Source organism: Lingula anatina, chromosome 3 (genome assembly GCF_051362555.1).
Source record: "Lingula anatina isolate TDL-2025a chromosome 3, LinAna3.0, whole genome shotgun sequence".
Lineage (NCBI taxonomy): Eukaryota > Metazoa > Brachiopoda > Lingulata > Lingulida > Lingulidae > Lingula > Lingula anatina.
This window is the reverse complement of record NC_141769.1, coordinates 5,974,277-5,995,979: the sequence shown is the minus strand read 5'-3', so window position 1 is coordinate 5,995,979 and position 21,703 is coordinate 5,974,277. Positions and strand designations below refer to the sequence as shown.

The window sequence follows — 21,703 nt, the reverse complement described above, 5'->3', positions numbered from 1 at the left end:
TTAAGCAGATGTTTGAGGGTATTTTTTTTATAATAAGATTGCTCATAAGTCTCAATTTCAAGTATAAACTATCAATGAAACTCAATTAAGTTTCCAATTTTTGGGACTATCTTGGCACAAATTAAATCTTGTTACATCGATAAACAGTTTTGGTAACACTTGCTGTGTTAAAAGACTGCTGAAAGTAGGTGAAAATGCTTTATATTTTGATGCGTTTAAAAAAAAAACTAGATTTGTCTGCATATTGGTGTCTTGACTCAGAATGCAGATGAAATCGTTCTAAAGCCCGTTTTTCGTCGGGAAGGCGTGGGTAAAATCTGGATCTTGATCAAGAATGTGCGACGAAACATATTTAGCCATTGATTTAATTCATTGAAACAAAATACATGTAACTTCAACTATAACGTAAGATCATGATGTCATTGTTTACTGGAATTTGCCACGGTGTTAATGTCAGAAATAAAAAGAATTGGTTTTATTTCAACATCTTTGTTCCATATAAACAAAATAACACGACCTAAATTCTTATATATGAGATAAATATTCAACTTAATTTCTTCGTTCATGTTTATCATTGCATTGGTTCCCCGCATCCGTAAAAGTGTAAATGTTAAATGCCTGCTTAGTACATCTTGCTGTCTTCTTTGTTCTCTCTCTCTCTCTCTCTCTTCTTCTTCTTCTTATCATTTTCACTTCAGTTTATTGCAGTGATGTCTTAAAATGGGATTCTTTTCAGTAATAGTAATACTGAATCTTAAGACATGGAATGCAAACAGTATTTTCACATAATTGATTTTATTTCAGTTATAAAAAAAGGAGAAGGAAAGAAAAGAGGATGGAGCAGATGTGAAATTAATATTGTAATAATATTGATGCACAGAATTTCTGTACCATGGAAGCTGATAATCATGAATCAGATATGTGTGTGCCAACAATCAAAGAAGAAATCCCTGATACTGATCTTGATTGTGATATGGAACAACACTTTGAAAAAGTGGAGGGCATGCAAACAGTCCTCTGTGAGGACGACTTGGCAAGAATGGCACAAAATCAAGAGCTCCTTATCAAAACAGAACCCCAAATCTACAGCTGTGTGTCTATGAAGAAGGAACAAGATGTGGGTTCTAGCCAGGACACTATGTTAGATTTTACAGGATTTTATATTCAAGGTTTTGATGCTAAGGGAATACTAGGAATGCCGACAGCTGACAATATTGGAGATGGAGATGGAGAAGCTTTGTTGAAAAAGCATTCTGATGCAAAGAAGAGAAAACAAAAAATACCCAAAACAACTTGTCAGAAAGTTACGCAGAAGAGAGGTGAGTTCAGAACTGAACATAAGCGTATTTTGAATGGCATTGAAAAAATTAAATTTAGTTTTGTTGTGGTATGAGAATTTACATTTAATTCATTAAGGTACATTGAATTAATGACTTACGGAATAAAATTATTTAATTCATTTGTTTTGATTTTTTTTTTAAATTTAAAACAATTTTAGGTAGGAAACCCAAATCACAGAAAAGGGACACCAGTGCTGTGAACAATGAAAGGAGAACAGTGAGACAGGCTGCCAAAACAAAAAGAACAAAAACTGCTTCCAGTGATGTGGCAAAACAGAAAACAACAAAACCAACCAAAAGTAAACAAAAAACAATTACTAGTAAACAAACTATGAAAAGAAAAAGGACAAAATGCACTTCAAAAACAAATAAAACAGATCCGTCAAATAGGGAAGAAATAGCATCAAGTGCAGTTGAAAATGGAAAGGAAAATATGGGAGCGGTAGTGAAACCTGGATTCAAAAGTACTAGAAAAAAAGCACAAGTTGATCATGTATGTGAGTGTGGCAAACAGTTCCAAAGCAAAGGGGCACTTTCGCGTCATAAAAAGATTCACTTAGATGAACGTCCATTCCAGTGTTCATACTGTAAAAGACCCTTCCTCAGAAAGGCTGATCTTCAGAGGCACGAACGCATTCACACAGGAGAGAAGCCGTTCCAGTGCCAGATATGTGGTCGAGGGTTTCGGCTGAAAAGTCACTTACAGCTGCATGTTAATCATCACTTGGGAACAAAGAATTTTGCTTGTCAGTTTTGTGGGAAGCGTTTTGTGCAGAAAGGGCAGTGTGTCAGCCATGAGAACACACACAAGGAGATGAAGCCACTGGACGGACTTCCAACAGGGAGGCTCTTCTATCTCTGCCAGTTCTGTGGGAAGACATTTGCATGCTTGAGAAGTGTGCTGTGGCATGAGAAAGCACACAAAAGTGAGATGGCTTTCTAGGTTGACGTCACACATGCACTTATGGGCACACACGTATTTACATGCGCACTCATGCACGCACTTGTTAACACATGCAAAGCACACATTTACACCAGAGATATGTAAACACACACAAAAACTTTGTTTTATTGAAAAGTGTCTTTTTTTCTTGTTTTTCAATTTTTTGATTGATCTTGTTTGGTTTTATATATTGACTCCAAATTATTTATCAGTTAAACTCTTTGAAACTTTGATTATTTTTTTCTTTCAGTTATTATTTTCACTCAATAGGTTGAAGAACTGTTAATCAAGATTTTAGGGTTAAACTGTTAAATGCAGTTGGTTGTATTCTTTATTTAAAAACATTCAATCTTATGTGGTTAAATAATTTCATTGGTTCAAAAAATCATGAAAAACCCAATCATCCAACAATTCATCTGCTTGCCTTTTTACACACAACCCTTTTTTCTTAAATAATAGGTTATCGCACCCGATTAGTTCTATCTTCATCTTTTTGTTTCAGAAATAGACATGGAAAAGTACTGCTGTAGAATATGTGGGAAGGGTTTCCGTGCCATGCAGGATGTGTTGAGACATGAGACCACCCATATCCCAATAGAAGACAAGCCTTTTAGGTGCCAGTACTGTGATAAGGCATATGGACGCAGGTAAAAAAAAATTTGAACAACTTTATTTAAATAATCTTGTAAATATTGCAGCAGTACAATAATTATAAAAGATGTGAAAGTGCTTTCATGTGCGTATGGAGAAAACAAAATGGCAAGATATGGAAGAATTTAATAATGTTAAATGTTAAGTAAAAAAGTTAAAAAGTCTGTTAATTTTTTGCCTCAAACTGATTAAATAAAATTGCTTTAGGCAAAGAATTACCGGTGTACAGAAAAAAATTGTACTGTTACAATTTCTGAAGCATTATACTTTGTTTAGTAATTTGATATACCAGGAAAGTTACCTGAGGGTGCTTTCTTAATATCTTATCCTAATAATGATAACAAAATTTAAGTATTATATTTTGAGGATTTATTGAATTTTTAACCCTATTTCTCTTTCAGAAGTTATCATTAATAATAACGAGAAGCTTAATGATGATGGAAGCTAGTAATTGTCATAATGTTAATTGTATTTATTATCAGATTTGAAATTTTGAACCGGTTGTCTAACAACAAAGATATTGACCCTTAAAAATACTTGCCTTTAGCAATTTTAGGGTAAAAAGCAATTTAATCTTTAAGTCGGCCTATATCTTATAATTTCAGGGATCCCCTAATCGAACACGAGAGAAGGCACACTGGTGAAAAAGCATACAATTGCAGCAAATGCAGTGAGGCTTTTGTAACAAGAAATGCTCTGTATCATCACATAAAAGTTCATCATGACCAGAAAAAAACCAAGATATTGTGTAAAGGCTGTGGGAAGGGATTTTATGATAAATATTATGCCAGGTTGCATGAGAAGTCCCATTTAGGTGTCAAACCAGAGCACTGTATGCATTGTGGGAAGGGATTTTTACGAAAACACACCAGGGAACATCATGAGAAAAACTGCAAAGTTCGAGCTGACATGAATCATGGGAACCAGTTGCCGTGTTGTAGGTTCTGTGACAGGAAGTTTCAAAATGAAGTAAAGCGTGATCGCCACGAGAAAAAAAAATTATGTAGCCTTGAAGCAAATTCTCTAAAACCAGTAGAAGTGAGCAGTGGATAGTGGATGTTTTAGTCATTTTTTAAAACTAAATAATGTATAGATAAACGAAGGATGCAGACAAGTAATAATTAAATTTTATTTTTTACTTTTCATTAAAAGATCTGGGCTCAGTAACTCGAAAGCAACAAAGCGCAAGCATGGAGATTCGCCTCTACTCCATGACTCGGGATTAACTAGCCCCATATAATAGCCTCGAAATGAAAGGTGATATGGCTATCGCAATTAGTGATGCATTTGAGTTATGGAGCCCTGTTCAGAATTGCCTATTATTATTTACTTTGTATAGAGTGCAAGAAAATCTTGTAGTCAAAATTATGTCTTTGGTGCTATTTTTTTAACATTAAAAATTTTGATTTTCTGCTAGTCAAGAGATTGCCTTGTATACATTTGCAATAAACAGCTTAGGATGCATTAGTGTCATTGGGCATTGCTTTTTGTGTATTGGTCATGCATTGGAGTAACATTTGGTAATGGAATCATATAAAATATTTCTTGTTTAACAAACAAATTGTGATAAATAGAGAGAGATCTGATTCAGATCCCTACCAGCTCTACATTATCATAAATGCCTGCTTATTTAATTGATCTCTTATTAATAAAAATCAAGGCTGTGCGGAAATTCCTGCAGAAAGCAAGTGTTGCTGGATCCAGAGCCAGGAAACAGTTTGTTAATGAACAGTGCTGTTTGTTAAAATTACAAATAATTATCATACAAGTCGTACAAAGAACCATGTCAACAGACGTTTTTAATCCAAAAAAATTAATTTTTAGTCAAATCAGATTTTTTAAAATCAGCCCCAAAAACATGATTGTAAACAACTGAAAATGCAAATTGGAAAAAAGTTACCGAATACTTACATCGTAACGAAATTAAGAATAAGAAATAAAAAGGCAACTGAGATGAACCAATTTATTCCAAATTGTCCTTAGAGCACCACAATAACAATTTGCAGACATACTTTCACCTCATTTTTCAATTGTTAGCAATTTTTATAGGCTGATTAACTTTACAGATAGAAATTTCATAAAATCAATTCATATCAAAGCCTTAAGTAAAATCAGCTTCATGCTATCTACAGAACTATGTGGTATTTATTCATTAACAAATTAAAAATAATTAAAGCATGGGACTTATCTCACAGCCAAAATAAAACCTATATAAGGTGCTTTGGTTATTCATATAAGTAACTGTAACTACTCTTTACATAATACATGTATGTTTGTTTGTTTAATAAAACTACTGATTACCTGTCAGAGTCTAGTAGTTCACACAGTCAAAACAAAGCATTCTTCATTTCCTACTCACAGGTTTCACTAAATATAATATATGGCACATTTTAAAAAGTATTCATCAAGTTGTCATGGGATTCCCTCACTTCCAACACAGTGGGACACAAATGCAGGAGTCTGGAATGTTTGAGAATTATATTATTTATAATAAAAAAAAAGATATATTTTGATATTATTTAACTATAGACTTTGAGTCAATAATACAAAACATATAACTGTATTAAAAATCTCCAAGTAACATGGTAGCTTCAATGAAGGAAGAGAGCTCTGTGAAAATATACACTTAATTGCATATATTTATACGTATACATATAAAACCAACATTCATATCATTATATTCATAAACATATAGCTATCAACAATATTCAACCCAAGTCTTAACCTTACATTACTGTATAAATATCTCTCAGTTCAGTATATTTTGACATATCTTTGTGGTCAAAGTACATATACACACAAATTTTTTTTTCCAAATCGACTTGAAATTGAAGTAAACAAACAGCTTACAAAATTCAACAAAAACATCATATTAAATAATTTTTTTTATATAGAAAAAGAAGTTACTTTATTTTAAGAACTTGCACTGAAGGATCACAAAGTAATTACTTATATGATTGGGAAAAATACATACATCTTCTCATATTCATGATTAGTAATACATAAGCATGTCTAAAACTTGACACATGACATTGAATATTACATACACATTTAAATAAATTTCTTGGATAACATTTTCTAAATATCAATATTTGCTTTTAAAATTCCTGCAAATAGCTGAAAATGGTAACAGCCAGTAAATATTTACACCAAATCATACAATCACTATCAGCAGGTCTCTGCAGTAAGAATATCAATACAAGCTTCATTATAAATTCAGATTCTCACTCTCCATCAGCACCTTTTCATAATCTGGATCTTTTTCCATGACCTCAAATATCTGGTCAAGAATATCATTATCAAACACTTTTATATCCTCTGGAGCGCCATCTTCAGTACCTTGTGATGTGCTGCCACCTGTCAACAAGTTGTCAAGCTGTGTGGAATATGGTGGAGGCATATACTGGGCTCCTGCTGAGGTCATAGCACACTGTTCTGGAGCCAGCTGAGTGGATGCAGAAGTGGAGGGAGCTATGAGAGAGGATGAAGAGGATGCTGGAAGAAACATTCTGTGCTGGTTTGGATAGCCAGGATGCACTGAAGAAGGAGCAGGAATGTGGGCGCTACTCAAAGACCCTGGGATACAGGATGGCAGACTTGAATTCTGTGAGGAAACTTCCATTGGGGCCCCAGAACCAAAATGCCTTACAGGGCCACCAGAATTCTGGGAACCAAGGGAGAGCAGCATTGGATCATCTTGCCCCAGTGGAGACCCTGCAGGATGACCAGGTGACCCAGTAATGGATGACGCACTGCCTGGAGACTTTGACGATGAATAACCAGATGAATTGGAGGCTGGGGCCAAAACTGCAACATCATCATGACTGCCTTCTATCAACCCGCCCACATGGCTATGTGGAGACTCCATGGGGTGACTGTGAGAAGACAATGGTGATTTGTGTGAGGAACTCTGGGAACCAGGAGACAAAATTGTTACATCATCATGGCCGCCTCTCGGGGACTCCCCTGGCTGGCTAGATGGGGACCCCACAGTGGGCTGCAAGTCAGGTGGGCCAGGTGATGCTGTATACATTGTTGTCGTCAGAGGCACCATGTGTTGTGGTGATGCACTCTTTTCTCCACTTTCTTGGTCTGCAATTGCTTGTTGATATTTAACACTGACATCCTTTTGCTCCTGTAATACAACTGATGAACGGTCGAACAGCAATGTTCCACTAGACATGCTGTCGACAGAAACCACAGGTGTGCTAGTTGGGACATCTTTGGATGATCCTCGAGCAAATCTCTTTTTGCCCTTGGAATAATGACTGTTATCCAAACTGGCCCCAGGACCTGCTGCAGAATCATTATCCTCCAGCTCTTCCTCCAGGCGGCTTTGCTGATCTCTGGAATGATTAAGAGAATATCTTATAAAAAAATAAGCTCATCTCTGAGCCACATTAGAGGCCTTGGTGGTGAAATAACTCAACCTTATCCTAATGCAAGTAATCTCATAAATAAGGCTTTGAAAAATCATTAAATGGGGCCCTTTTCCAACTAGAATGATAAAAATTATGTGTGTGTGTGTGTGTTTTAAGGTCACGCTGGCTTATCTGAACTTTGCTTGCTCTAACAACAAGTGAAGATTTCAAATTTGAAGGAAAAAAAAACTGCCTTAGTTGGACACAAACATACTCTTAAGCACTTTTGAAGTTTGTCAAAAACTATTTATGTCATAATTTTTTCTATTTTCAAAGTGTACTTGTTACAGATAAATAAAGGTCTGCTATACATCAAGATGATTTCCTATTTTGGAAGAGGAAAAAGCACAGTCATTTAAATAATGCTTATTCTTTAGAAAGAAAAAAATATGTGAACAGTGCAGGATGGCACACAAGCAAACCGTTTCCATGTCTTCCAATCTTACCGTGGCGGAATACGAACTTGATGAACTCCATGCAGGGGGTGGTAACCTTTTCCTGGTAACTTCTTCTGGCTACTACTGTTTCCTGAATGTGCAAAATAAATGCAGTATCACCAATGAGAGCATGAAGTTTAACAATAAATAAGTGAATAAAGTGTGCATTGGAAAAATAGCTAGATACACATATTTTCTCAAAAAGGAAAGAAATACTTCAATAAATAAGTGGAAAATACATAAAAACTTGAGTTATTTGTAACTAAATTTTGCATTGAAAAATAACTAGATAATCAGATTTTCAAACAGGACAAAATACTTTAAATTAAATTATTGGAAAATATGCATATTATTTAGTTTGGAACCAAATAATCTACTGTGTTAAGCTATTTTCCCATTATTTGTAATTACATTTTTTTTCTCTGAACTGTCTTTTGTTAATTCTAATATGGAAAGTAGTTTTCTATGGCCCACTACAAGTAGCCAGAGTCACCAGAGGGCACCTAAGTTGAAAAAGACTGCGATACAAACCTTGTAACCACTCTCCAAATGCTTGTTTGAAAGAGAGGCTGGGATACAGAAACTTGAGTTTTGAGGTGGAGGCTGGGATATTGGGGTCAGCATTCTCTGTGATGAACTGTATGTGTGACAGGAAGACTGGGAGGTTGGTGTCCTTCAGGTCAGCAGCTGTGATAGCAGCAGCATGGTTTACTTCCACTGAAAAAAGAAAGAATAAATTTTGTTTTTTTATTTATTTCGCCTCAAGCCAGTTTTCTGCTATTTTATAATTATTGCTTTCTGGTTGTCTGTTGTCAGCTGAATAATTCTGAGGACATTTTACATTAGAAAACAAACTTTCATTTATAAATCTAGTTTTTTCAAGGTCCATTCATTGAATACAGAACTGTATGCTTATGATTAAGTTTATCAATAAATCTTATCTTGAAAATGTTTCACTGCAGGCGTATATGGGCAGTCTTTGAATAAAGAAATATGACATGTTACACTATCCGCATCTTTCAAAGTTTTTACCTAATACATTATTACTGCGCAGTCACTCTGTACTTACTTTTATTCTGCACACATTCCACGTAGACCACAGACAGTCCTCCACAGGGGTTGGCCTTCTGGTTTTCATCCACGTAATGATTGGTGAAACGGAGCAGGAATGTCCCAGACGCAGTGCGAGGGAGCTTCTGCAGCAATTTCTCTGCTTTGATTTTGTCTATGAATCCTTCGATCAAACTGTAACATGAAATTATACACAGAATATATACATTATATATAGAAACAACACAAAAATTATACAGTTAGCCATACACAACCTGTATACTTTCAGATTGGATACAACAGATCTAAATATGTGGCTCTGTGACACTTTGATACAAACTATTCTGAGAAAAAAACAAATAATAAATATGAAAAAATTTGGAAAAAAAGATCAATGATATGAATCACATTGACGAATTGCCATTCAACACTGCTGTGACATCTATTATGGAGACTAACCCTTTTTTCCACTGGTCAACAAGAAAATCCTTGGTCAAATTCAGTGTGGCAAAAAACCATTTCCAGAAGGTGAACTTAGTGCCACTGACAGGTTTCTGCAAAGAATTCAATATAAACAAGGCAGCAAAGCTGTCAAATGTACAGACAAAAAACAGGAAATAACTATGCACAAAATAGGCTACTGTCAATTCTGATGCAAAAGTACATTATGTTAAACTGCAAATTCAACATCAAATTTTAATGATTGAATCTGACAAACTGCAATGATATGAGTTTATTTCCATTTTTGAAAGTTTATTACACAATACACGATAACAAGTTTACCATCATTTTTACATAATCAACTAATAATGTTGTAAAGATGCAGGAAATGCCAAACAAACACTTTTACGTATCTTATTAATTAAATAATGAAACTGTTAACATGCCTAAGAATTAAATCTGAGGAAATGTGAAAAAATGGCATTTCTTTAATGGTCCGATTATGCTGATTTTTTAACTCAACCTGCATTTTAGCAGGAATGACCACTCCTGTGAGTTTAATGACAATTGGCCTATCTGTTTTTCTTATATTGTGTTTACAGTGTTGCATATATGCTGAAAAGTGAAACAAGGCAGCAAAGCTGTCAAATGTACAGACAAAAAGCAGGAAATAACTATGCACAAAATAGGCTACTTTGCTTTATGATGCAAAAGTACATTATGTTAAACTGCAAATTCAACATCAAATTTTAATTATGCTCAACAGGTAATACCAATGTAAGTAAAATGTGTAACAAGCATAAGGCTTCAGGCCCATGGGAGTTCAAGTTCACACTTTGAAAATGTATAACTTCCAGAAAAAGAAGCCAATTAGACTACTTTTCCAACCCAGGCTACATTTTAGTCCTGCATTTCTTTTTTGAACATTTGGCAATCATAAGTAACATGGTTTTCCCATAATGGTCATCATGGCAGCAGCACCCATAATTGTCTTCTTCTATTCTGATGCAATATTACATATTGGTTAACAGCATAATGACCGTCAATTTTTAATAATAAAATATACGTATCATGGATTTTCAGAAAATGTGACTAGCATGGGTCTTCAAGCATGTAGAACTTCAAAGTCACACCTTGAAAATGCCAATATGTGAAATATGCTGAAAAGTGAAAAAAAAGCATAACTTCTACAATAATGGCCCGATCATGCTGATTTTCGAACTTGATCTGCGTTTTATGAATATTCATCAACTCTGTAAATATAAAGCCCAAAAGTAAAACTGCCTTCCACTTATCGTGTTTACAATGAAAGTGCAAGGCGCCGGTGACGGCGCTGACGGCGATGACAGACGCAGGTGATGGCAATATGTACAGACACATCTGTACATATTTACTGTACTGTTTTCCTTGAAATGTGTTTACAGTGTTGCATATATACTGAAAAGTGAAAAAACACCATAACTTCTACAATAATGGCCCAATCATGCTGATTTTCGAACTTGACCTGCGTTTTATGAATATTCATCAGCTCTGTAAATATACAGCCAAAAAGTAAAACTGCCTTCCACTTATAGTGTTTACAATGAAAGTGCATGGCGACGGCGATGACGGCGACGACAGACGCAGGTGATGGCAATATGTACAGACACATCTATATATATATCTACTGTACTGTTTGAGAACAGTAAGTGACATGGTTTTTCTTAAATGGTCATCATGGGAGCAGTGCCCAAAATAGGTTTTTTTCAAATTTTGATGCAATATTACATAATGTTTAACAGCATACTAACCATCAATTTTTAATAATAAAATATTAGTATCATGGATATTCAGAAAATGTGACTAGCAAAGGTCTTCAGGCCCATGGAACTTCAAAGTCACAACTTGAAAATGCCAAAATGTAAACAAGACAGCACTGTTCTGAAATGTTTTTTTTTTTCCATTTTTAACAATTTTTAACATAAAACAAAATTAACAGTTTACTGCCATTTTTATATGATCAACTAAGAAAATTGATGAGATGGGAAAAATATCAATAAAGCAGTGTTAAATGTCCAATTTCTTCCATTCTGAGATTCTGAACATAGTGAATGATTGAATCTGACAAACTGCAATGATATGAGTTTATTTCCATTTTTGAAACTTTATTACACAATACACGATAACAAGTTTACCATCATTTTTACAAAATCAACTAACAATGTTGTAAAGATGCAGGAAATGTCAAACAAAAACTTTTACGTATCTTATTAGTTTAATAATGAGACTGTTAACATGCCTAAAAATTGAATCTGAGGAAATGTGAAAAATATGCTGAAAAGTGAAAAAACAGCATAACTTCTACAATAATGGCCCGATCATGCTGATTTTCGAACTTGACCTGTGTTTTATGAATATTCATCAGCTCTGTCAATATAAAGCCAAAAAGTAAAACTGCCCTCCACTTATCGTGTTTACAAGGAAAGTGCACGGCGCCGGCATCGGCATCGGCATCAGCATCGGCATCGGCATCGGCGACGGCATCGGCGACGACAGACGCAGGTGATGGCAATATGTACAGACACATTTGTGTCTGTACATAAAAAAAAAGCATAACTACTAAAATAGTGACCCGATCATGCCGATTTTCGAACTTGACCTGCGTTATAATAAGATTGATTACTCCTGTGAGTTTCATGACAAGTTTTCCTTGAAATGTGTTTACAGTGTTGCATATATGCTGAAAAGTGAAAAAACAGCATAACTTATACAAAAATGGCCCTATCATGCTGATTTTCAAACTTGAACTGCGTTTTATGAATATTCATCAGCTCTGTAAATATACAGCCAAAAAGTAAAACTGCCTTCCACTTATCATGTTTACAATGAAAGTGCACGGCGCTGGCAACAGTGACAGTGACGGCGACGACGGCAGATGCAGGTGATGGCAATATGTTCAGACACATTTGTACATATTTACTGTACTGTTTGAGAACAGTAAGTGACATTGTTTTTCTTAAATGGTCATCATGGGAGCAGTGCCCAAAATAGTTTTTTTTTTTAAATTTTGATGCAATATTACATAATGTTTAACAGCATAATGACCATCAATTTTTAATAATAAAATATTAGTATCATGGATATTCAGAAAATGTGACTAGCAAAGATCTTCAGGCCCATGGAACTTCAAAGGCACAACTTGAAAATGCCAAATGTACACAAGAGAGCACTGTTCTGAAATGTTTTTTTTTCCCATTTTTAACAATTTTTTTAACATAAAACAAAATAAACAGGTTACTGCCATTTTTATATGATCAACTAAGAAAATTGATGAGATGGGAAAAATATAAATACAACAGTGTTAAATGTCCAATTTCCTCCATTCTGAGATTCTGAACATAGTGAATGATTGAATCTGACAAACTGCAATGATATGAGTTTTTTTCCATTTTTGAATCTTTATTACACAATACACGATAACAAGTTTACCATCAGTTTTACATAATCAACTAATAATGTTGTAAAGATGCAGGAAATGTCAACCAAACACTTTAACATGTCTTATTAGTTAAATAATAAGACTGTTAACATGCCTAAGAATTGAATCTGAGGAAATGTGAAACAAGACAGCACTGCTCTGACATGGGTTTATTTCCATTTTTAACACTTTTTAAACATTAAACAAAATAAACAGTTTACTGCCATTTTTATATGATCAACTAAGAAAATTGATGAGATGGGAAAAGTATCAATAGAGTAATGTTAGATGTCCAATTTCCTCCATTCTGAGATTCTGAACATAGTGGATGATTGAATCTGACAAACTGCAATGATATGAATTTATTTCCATTTTTGACACTTTATTACACAATACACTATAACAAGTTTACCATCATTTTTACATGATCAACTAACAATGTTGTGAAGATGCAGGAAATATCAAACAAACACTTTTACGTATCTTATTAATTCAATAATGAGACTGTAAACATGCCTAAGAATTAAATCTGAGGAAATGTGAAAAAACAACATAACTTCTAAAATAATGCCCCGATTATGCTGATTTTCGAATTCAGCCTGCGTTTTAGTAAGATTGACCATTCCTGTGAGTTTAATGACAGTTGACCTATCTCTTTTTCTTATATTGTGTTAACAGTGTAGCATATATGCTGAAAAATGAAAAAACAGCATAACTACTAAAATAGTGGCCCGATCATGCAGATTTTCGAACTTGACCTGCGTTTTAATAAGATTGATTACTTCTGTGAGTTTCATGACAAAAGGTCTAATGGTTTTCCTTAAAATGTGTTTACAGGGTTGCATATATGCTGAAAAGTGAAAAAACAGCATAACTTCTACAATAATGGCCCGATCATGCTGATTTTCGAACTTGACCTGCGTTTTATGAATATTCATCAACTCTGTAAATATAAAGCCAAAAAGTAAAACTGTCCTCCACTTATCGTGTTTACAAGGAAAGTGCACGGCATCGGCATCGGCGACGGCATCGGCGCCGACAGACGCAGGTGATGGCAATATGTACAGACACATCTGTGTCTGTACATAAAAATGATAACCCATAGACTATTATAGTTTTCTGATACAAACCTTTCTCAATATCATATGTACTATAAGTACAAATGTGATTTTAAAGTATAATTATTCTGAACGATCATGTCTTGTATTCTTCTATCATAATTACACTCTGAATGTTATAATAATTAAAAAATCATTAATAATAATAATTATAATCATATAGATGTTGCTGTTCTTCTTTTTTGCCTTATTATTATAAAGGTGATTCTCATTATTTGTAATTAGCTTTGTGATACAATTTCAGATTGAAATTTCCCCTACTATACAAAAAATATGTACTCCTGATAACTTGCTTTCAGCTCACATTGGGTCTCAAACAGATCTGGCATCAAAAACCTAGAATACTTACCCTGTTAAACTGATCCCACGAGACAGGCAAGCTGGAAAAGTCTGACCCGAGGGTTTTGGTCTGGCCTGGAAGTCAAAGGAGATTTTAATCCCAGAGTAGAAGGATGCATTCAGAACACTGAGTTCACAGGCAGTATAATTATTAGAATAAATATAACTTCAAAGTAAATTTTGTTAAAAAAGAAAATTATTTGAAGAGACCTCTGTCTTCATGGAAGTACTGTCAGAGCAAAAATAGCAAAGGTTGTCAAAATACGTCAACATTACAACAATTAAGCTCATTGATAAATATACGCTATTTCAAACTTTTCAAAAAAATACATTTTGCAGAAAATTAACTTTTTTAAACTTTTGAATCAGCATTACTGAGAATCATTCAAAGAGGTTTATTGAGTATATAACTACTGTACCAAATATTCTCAAAGCTAAGTAGTCCAGATGCTTCGTCTCCAATCCACGTCCAGTGCCGTGCTTGAATAACTGACTGAGAACTTTGGCCAACTCTGACCAGGGCACTTTGTCCAGTGAGCGGTCAGTGTTTGGATTTACAGTCTCAGGTCCCTTGGAAATTACCAAAAATCTCAAATTCAAATACCCTATACTAAAGATGTAAACACAGATGCTACTGCTTTTTGTGGACAAGTGTTATTCAAACTCACTTTAAACAGAATAAAGCAAACATAACACTAAGTAAATCAGTACACTTTAATCATTTACATATTAAGGTAACTTTGTGGTTTACATCACTGTATGGCATTTAAAGTCTAATAAAGGACAATGTACTCTACTGAATGGCAGTAATGCAAAGTACCTTATTTCCCAGCATGCACCAAATAGCCTTGGCCTGGGCATCTGGGTTCTGCTGCGACTGTGCAGTGAGAAACATGGGCTGAGACAAAATCTAAAGGGAGAAAGTCATGAATTATTGAAAAGACCATCTTTTATTACCATGTAATATAAAAGTAAAATCTTACGGCTTAAATAATTAAAATTCTGTATTGTGGCAGTGCAAGCCTATCACTGTAACTAAAATTTTGGGCAAAGAATGCGCTATTAATAGATCAAACATAAATTGTACTTTTAAAATGGGTTAAAAATCTATTAAGAAAGAGGAACAAACCAGACTGTCATTAATCACATTCATGCATATACGACACTCACACAAATAATAGATGCACTACCCTATCTGAAAATATACTTAATCCAAAACAGCATTACATAATGAATTTTTAGTGGGTAAATAAAAGTTATTAAAAACAAATCAGTTTCATGATAAATTTCACAGTGCCGTCTGCTGACCTGTAGCTGCAGAGGTCTTTTATCGGGCAACAGCAATTGTCCAGTGATCACCACAAAATGCTTTTGCTCTGCTGCTTTAACAGGATCCTTGCTGCTTGTTGGCAGACGACTGAAACCTTTCACCTGTCAAGGGGAGAATATTGTAAAAAGCCGCAAGAGAAATGCTTCAATTATTTGGTGTTTTAAAGTTTGAGGTCAGAGTTACAGATTTACAAATTTGTCAAAATCTGCATTTACTATTTTTCCATCATTTTTTCCCACAGATTATGAGCATTTTCTAGATTTTTCATTGATTTTGTGCAGGGCAAACTTTTCATGCTAATAAAACAGACTTCATCAAAACTTCATCAGTGATAAAAGTAATCTGTGAAATTGAAATTGACATAACTACATGTATTTTGGCTACGTGAAAAAAAATATAGTTTAATCTAAATTGGTAAGACATTAAAAATGATTACATACATAGTCAACATAAAAGATATCAAAAGTACCTGCATATTTTCAAACCTGACCCCAAAGTTTCCCTTGACAACTTTGGAGCTGAGTTTCCCCTGTCTCCCTGGAGCCTTGCTGGCCTGTAGTGTGGTCACATTATGGAACTCGGCATTGATCATGCCATGTTCTAGAGCCAGTGTGAACTTGCTACCTACCAGCCACCTAAAGAAGGGGGAATTGTAGGAAAAAACTCACAGTGATTTCATAGGATCAGATTCTCCAATCAGCAATATGCTTATTCTCAAAAATTAAATCCGATGAACTATGGCGATGATACCAGTTTTAGGAGGAATGCAAACAAAATGTGAAACAACCTACTGATTCAAACAAAATCATGTATTTACCTGAACTCCAAAAAGAAAGCAACTCAATCTATTACTAAACACAAATTCATAAACACGACAAAATGGAAAAGACAGAAGACTTTTATCTGTAGAATAAAAAAGAATAATGCATTTTGTGAATGAGAGAAAGTGCGTGCCTGTAATTTGTAACGTCTCTGTGCATTAACTTTCTCATAAAAATTAGCAAAGCTGGATTCATTTGCCATATGCCTAAAAACTCATTTTGATTAGAAAACTAAAAATATACTTTAAAAGCTTCTCTGTGCAAATCCCTTTTAATGACATCACACACAATTGACAAGTTGCATCTCCACTGACTGACTCAGAGGAATTCTGTCAGGTTTTCTTTCCTATGCCTCTCATACAAAACAAAAACAGCATGTGTGCAAATTATTAATTTACAAAGAACATATCCCTTTTGTATGAAATTAAAACCACTCTTGTCTGCGTTTCATTGACACCCACTTAGTTTCAATTCTATGCTATACTTTACCTGATACTTAGACTGAATTTCTTGCTGTCTCCCCGTTCTACGTGCAGCACTGAGGGTGGTTGTTCCTCCATAATAAAAGACCTTTAATGAAAATAACAGTAATATTTCTCCAATCACTTGCCAAATATACAAAGTTCAGTACGTTAAAATTAAAAAAGTTTATACTGCCAGGATTTCATAAAAAGCTTCATCAGTATGCTAGAATTCTCATCAAAATCATTATTTCAATTGAATTATTGATCTTTTTTCCAGGACTATAAAAATCAATCAATAATTTGTCCAAAAAAGTCTTTGTGGCCTATAAAATCACAAAATAAAAAAATGTGATCTTGGAATTCTAATCACTTCTCCAGCAGCTGTATGAGGGTATCCTCAAGTCTTTCGGCAAGCCCCTCCAGTATCAAGTCGTCTGAGCCGTCACTTGGTTCACTTTCAGGAGTCTCCTTAAACTCGCAGTGTCTCTTCAAACTTAGTGTAGCATCCACCAGCACTTTTCCCTGCTGTAGAACATCAGCAAATTCTTCACATCTTCAAACAAACAAAATAAATAAATAAACACATAAATAATTCTAACGTGTACCTTCCCCCGTAGCAGAACTTCAGCAAAACCTTCACATTATAAAACAAACAGGCTGACAAACATAAAATTCTAATTTCAACAGCACATCATCTTCTTAATTGACATAAAATGTCCATATTTTTTACATCTTGAGTCTTTCATGCTTTTAATTCAACTAACTGATCATAATTGGTCACATTTTCAAAGAAAAACACCCACTGATGTATTGTTTGTGCCCAGTATCTTATTCCTTATGATATTTCAAGTCTACTTAATATCTAGTTTATTTTATCTTAAAAGATTATACAACATAATGCACATCTTTGACCTCATAAAGTAAACCAATTCATTTCACCTTTATCAGATTTAATTTAGATAGGATGAGAGCAACTTTTTTTTATTTCCTCATGCAAAGGGTGAGCCAGAAGAATCCTGAAGTACAGGCGCTACTCAGAACTGAATACGTTTTCTAATATTTGAAGCTGCAATAAGAATTTGGCTACCTTTATGAGAGAAGCAATTAATTTATTAAGTTTAGTTATGCTCAAATAGTTGAAATTTTCCTGGATATTTTTTAAAGTTGGCTTTGCATACATAAACCCAAATAAATGGTACTCACACATTCTGTAACACGTCCAACGAGGGCAATTTCTCGCCTATCAACCTCCGCTGCTGTAGGCGCAGCCACTCAGCAATGGCACCTGCTATCTCCTTCTGTTGCCCTTCACACTGGAGAACTATCGCCTCACACTGAGATTTCAGTTGCTGAAGTGTAAATAAAATCAAGACTGCCTCACTGATATAAGTATATCATGCCAATAAGAGTCATATTTAAGATTCTAGTTGTAATGACTGATATTTAAAAGTATGTTCACACAGTAGTGAAGCCAAAAAAAAGTTTATTTCCTATGACAAACTTATAAACCATGAAATAGCTTATTATAAATGGTACCTTTCTGTCTCTGAGTATGTCCTGGAACTTATCATGTAGGTATTGTCCCAAATCCTGACTGAAGGAGTTTTGTAATTTCTCATAATCACCAATGAAACTGTCCTGCTTTGCCTGAACATCCTGACAAAACCTTTGCCACTGTGATGATAATAATAATAATAATAATAATAATAATAATAATAATAATAATAAAGATAGTTTTTAAAAAACTTACAGGCACAACCTTAGCAAGAAAATAACATGTATTTAATTTTTTTTTCATTTTTTTAATCAGGGTATTTTTATCAACTAAAAATAAAGATCTTTTTGAAGGCAGAATCAATTCGTGGTGTTTGTCACCAACTGGCAATATGACTATATAACGCATGTTTTAAGTATTCTACACTTGGTGAGCTAGGGGATCCAATTCATAAAAGGATATTAAAAAGTGAAGAATAAAAATGCCCATCTCTCATGCCCTCCTCTGACCTAATAATAACAAAAGGTTTGAAAATTTTGCTTCTAAACAAATTGTCTTCATTTATCAACTAATCAAGATTTTCTTCTACTTTCTCTTGATAAATTTTACATCTATTACATGGCCCATCTACAGAAACTTAATCAGTTTGAAAAATTATTGGCACTGATACACTAAGCTAATACTTGACCAAAAGCACTACTATTAACTTTACCTCAAACACAGAAGTCAGTTGAGCCGCCACTTTTTTTTTCAGGTTGACATAGCTGCTCTCTGGCTTAGAACTTTCCATAATGTGCTGCTTTAGTGAACTGTGGCTTGTAGTCATCTTGCTGGGAAGAACAGATCAATGACTGTCAAATAATAGGTACCTCAACTGGGAAATAAAGAAATAAGAACAAAATTGGTTATCTTTGCATAGTTAGATCCACTACAGTCTGTATAATAATTCTTTTTAATTGGTAAGTGAAAGTGCTAGACTCCTAGAATTGCAAGTGAGTTGAAAATGAATTAAAAGAGAGAGAGAGAGAGAGAGATGGAAAATCTTTTGACCAAACCAAACATAGAATGCTTAGATTTTTTGCAAAGTTGGTGAAATTATGTTACACAGAACTTAAAATATAAATATGAGGATAAGTTTTCAGACGGGCTGATTCTGATGCACAGTCAAGTCTTATTATCAATGTCATTATTAGACAGAGAGCTGATAGATTTTTTATGAACTCCACTGTGTAAGAAATTCACTTCACCAAGCCTTCTATTTGCTTAATTTTTAATTTTTATTTACCTATTCATTATTATCATTATTTGCAGATAGTAAACTTGAAGCCTTCGGAGGGCTAAGGCCACACTTTTTTATTTTTATGGATGACATCCTGCGCGCGCACCGATTTTCGCCCGTTCTCAAAAAAAAAAAAAAAAAAAAAATCCCCCCCCTCCCCCAACGAAGTCAGTTGTCGCAAACGTTATTGAATTTGCCAGGAAATGAGCTTTCTGTGCATGCGTATTATCGCCACGTGGAAATGCGGCCGCTTTGTCGTCAAATTCATCTCTAGGATTACTTTCAAATTACACAACAATAAAAGTCATAAAGAGAACGGGCACCGTCATTTTGGATTGGTATGCCATTGATATTGTGCATGGAGTTATCACCTTTTTACAATTGTGCGAAAGGCTGGCGGTGGCCAGCAATTATCGCCTGAAAAATTTCTGTGACATTCTGTACAAAGCAGCACATTAATACCAGGTTTTCTGTAGCGAAAAAAGGGTCGACAAGGGCGTCGAGGTATTTGGTGGGCTGAAGGTCGGACAGGCCACCTGACAGTTTGGCTGCTTCATGTGAGTTGAAGTAGACAAAATGGCATCGTCCGAAATGATCTTTAATAGATTTGGTAGTATTAAGCATATCTTTGCATCATTTTTTAAACATTTCTGTGAAGTGTTCAAAATGCTTTAATATTCTGAGAATACAAATAAAGACACGCTGTTTGATTGATATTTGTTTTATTGATTGCTATACCAACTAAATGCATGAAATAACCTTAAATACATTTGGTAATATGAAGTATATCTATTCATGACTTTTTTTTACATTTCTACAAATTATTCACAATGCTTTAATATTTTGAGAGCATGGATAAAGACATATTGTTAGTTTGATACGTGTTTCTGTGGTAAAATTTGTGTTTCCAGCTGTGTACTGACAGCATTCCTTTACTTAAGCAGTATTTTTTTTTTTTTTTGGACTGTTTTTTTTTTTTTTTTTTCGCCCTCTCGCACCGATTTTGGGGTACCCAGAGGATGTCATCCATAAAAATAAAAAAGTGTGGCCAAATGTTTAATATTCAGGGTGGCCCATGGCCTTGGGCCACTGAAAGCCAACCTAGCTAAGCCCATTGAATCGATGGGGTCACTGGAACAAAGTGCAATATTTACCGGTATCTCGGGCCAGTATCGAAAAAAAGTTAGTGTCAAGCCCTGAACACATTGCACCATGTAACGTCATTAAAAAAGAAGGGGCGCACGTGTTTTCACTTCAGCTATGGCAATATGCGGTTAAGTAACGTTACAAAATTAAACACTTTATTCCAAGACAGCTTGCATAAATGTTAAACCTTCATTGCAATCCCTTCTTTAATCAAGGACATATATATTTCGCACATGGGTCTTCCTAACGTGTGCTACTAACTAACAGATATACTCGTTGTACCCCACTTAGACTTAGGTACCGTAAGTTTTAACTGTTCATCAATCAAGTTGTGTTAATCAGCTGCCTGTTTGTTGAAACATTAGCAAACTACCGCTCCAATATCCACAGCATAAAATCATGCATTATGCAAAACTTTGTCAAAATATTACTTACACCGTTCCCCCGTCGATATAGCTTCAAGTCCCATTACCGGGGCATTGCATTGTGAGTGCGGCTTGATAAATGATGTTTATTTCATGACGTCATGATGTTGTGTTGGAAAGAACGTCTTCCAAGAAATGTGCACACTGCGCATGATCTAAAATATCTAGGTCATCGCCTTACCGGTTCATTGTAATCTTACGAATGATTGGTCTTGGGTACGATCTTAATCCAATCAAAAATATCATAAGAAGGGGACATAGATTGGAGTTGTTTACTTCCGGATTCTAGAAACACGTGCTTCTCACCAGTTGTATACGTTTCTCACCTATCGCAGTAGTGAAAGGATTAGTGAAAGACCAGGAAATGCAGACCGGATGAAAAGCCATAGTAACAGTTTTTGCGAAAACTTTCTGACGAGTAATTTTTCTTGGTATTAGACCCGGAAAATCGGCACCAGTTATTTTTGTTTCCACCCAAATCCAGACAAATCACATTATACTGGAATTTTAGAAAAAATTCCAACCTCAAGCTTTCACATGCACTTG

The 21,703-nt window shown here is 34.7% G+C and overlaps 2 protein-coding genes across 2 annotated transcripts; one reads left to right on the top strand and one right to left on the bottom strand.

Annotated features, from left to right (window-relative positions):
* Positions 1 to 60: 60 nt before the first annotated feature.
* LOC106177521 (uncharacterized) lies at positions 61 to 5,729 on the top strand. The gene is made up of 5 exons (XM_087008263.1): positions 61 to 184; positions 805 to 1,319; positions 1,499 to 2,266; positions 2,786 to 2,930; positions 3,540 to 5,729. The coding sequence occupies exons 2-5, from the start codon at positions 893 to 895 to the stop codon at positions 3,985 to 3,987; spliced, it is 1,788 nt and encodes a 595-aa protein (XP_086864389.1). The 5' UTR covers positions 61 to 184; positions 805 to 892; the 3' UTR covers positions 3,988 to 5,729.
* LOC106177519 (signal transducer and activator of transcription 3) lies at positions 4,884 to 21,323 on the bottom strand. The gene is made up of 16 exons (XM_013560316.2): positions 21,168 to 21,323; positions 19,020 to 19,181; positions 18,349 to 18,486; positions 18,016 to 18,161; positions 17,183 to 17,365; positions 16,838 to 16,918; positions 15,997 to 16,162; positions 15,506 to 15,628; positions 15,018 to 15,107; positions 14,617 to 14,767; positions 14,208 to 14,272; positions 9,302 to 9,396; positions 8,862 to 9,037; positions 8,324 to 8,509; positions 7,802 to 7,883; positions 4,884 to 7,280 (listed from the first exon to the last, which is right to left on the bottom strand). Exons 2-16 carry the CDS (start codon positions 19,131 to 19,133, stop codon positions 6,143 to 6,145), a joined length of 2,934 nt encoding a protein of 977 aa, XP_013415770.2. The 5' UTR covers positions 19,134 to 19,181; positions 21,168 to 21,323; the 3' UTR covers positions 4,884 to 6,142.
* Between the last annotated feature and the right edge of the window lie 380 nt (positions 21,324 to 21,703).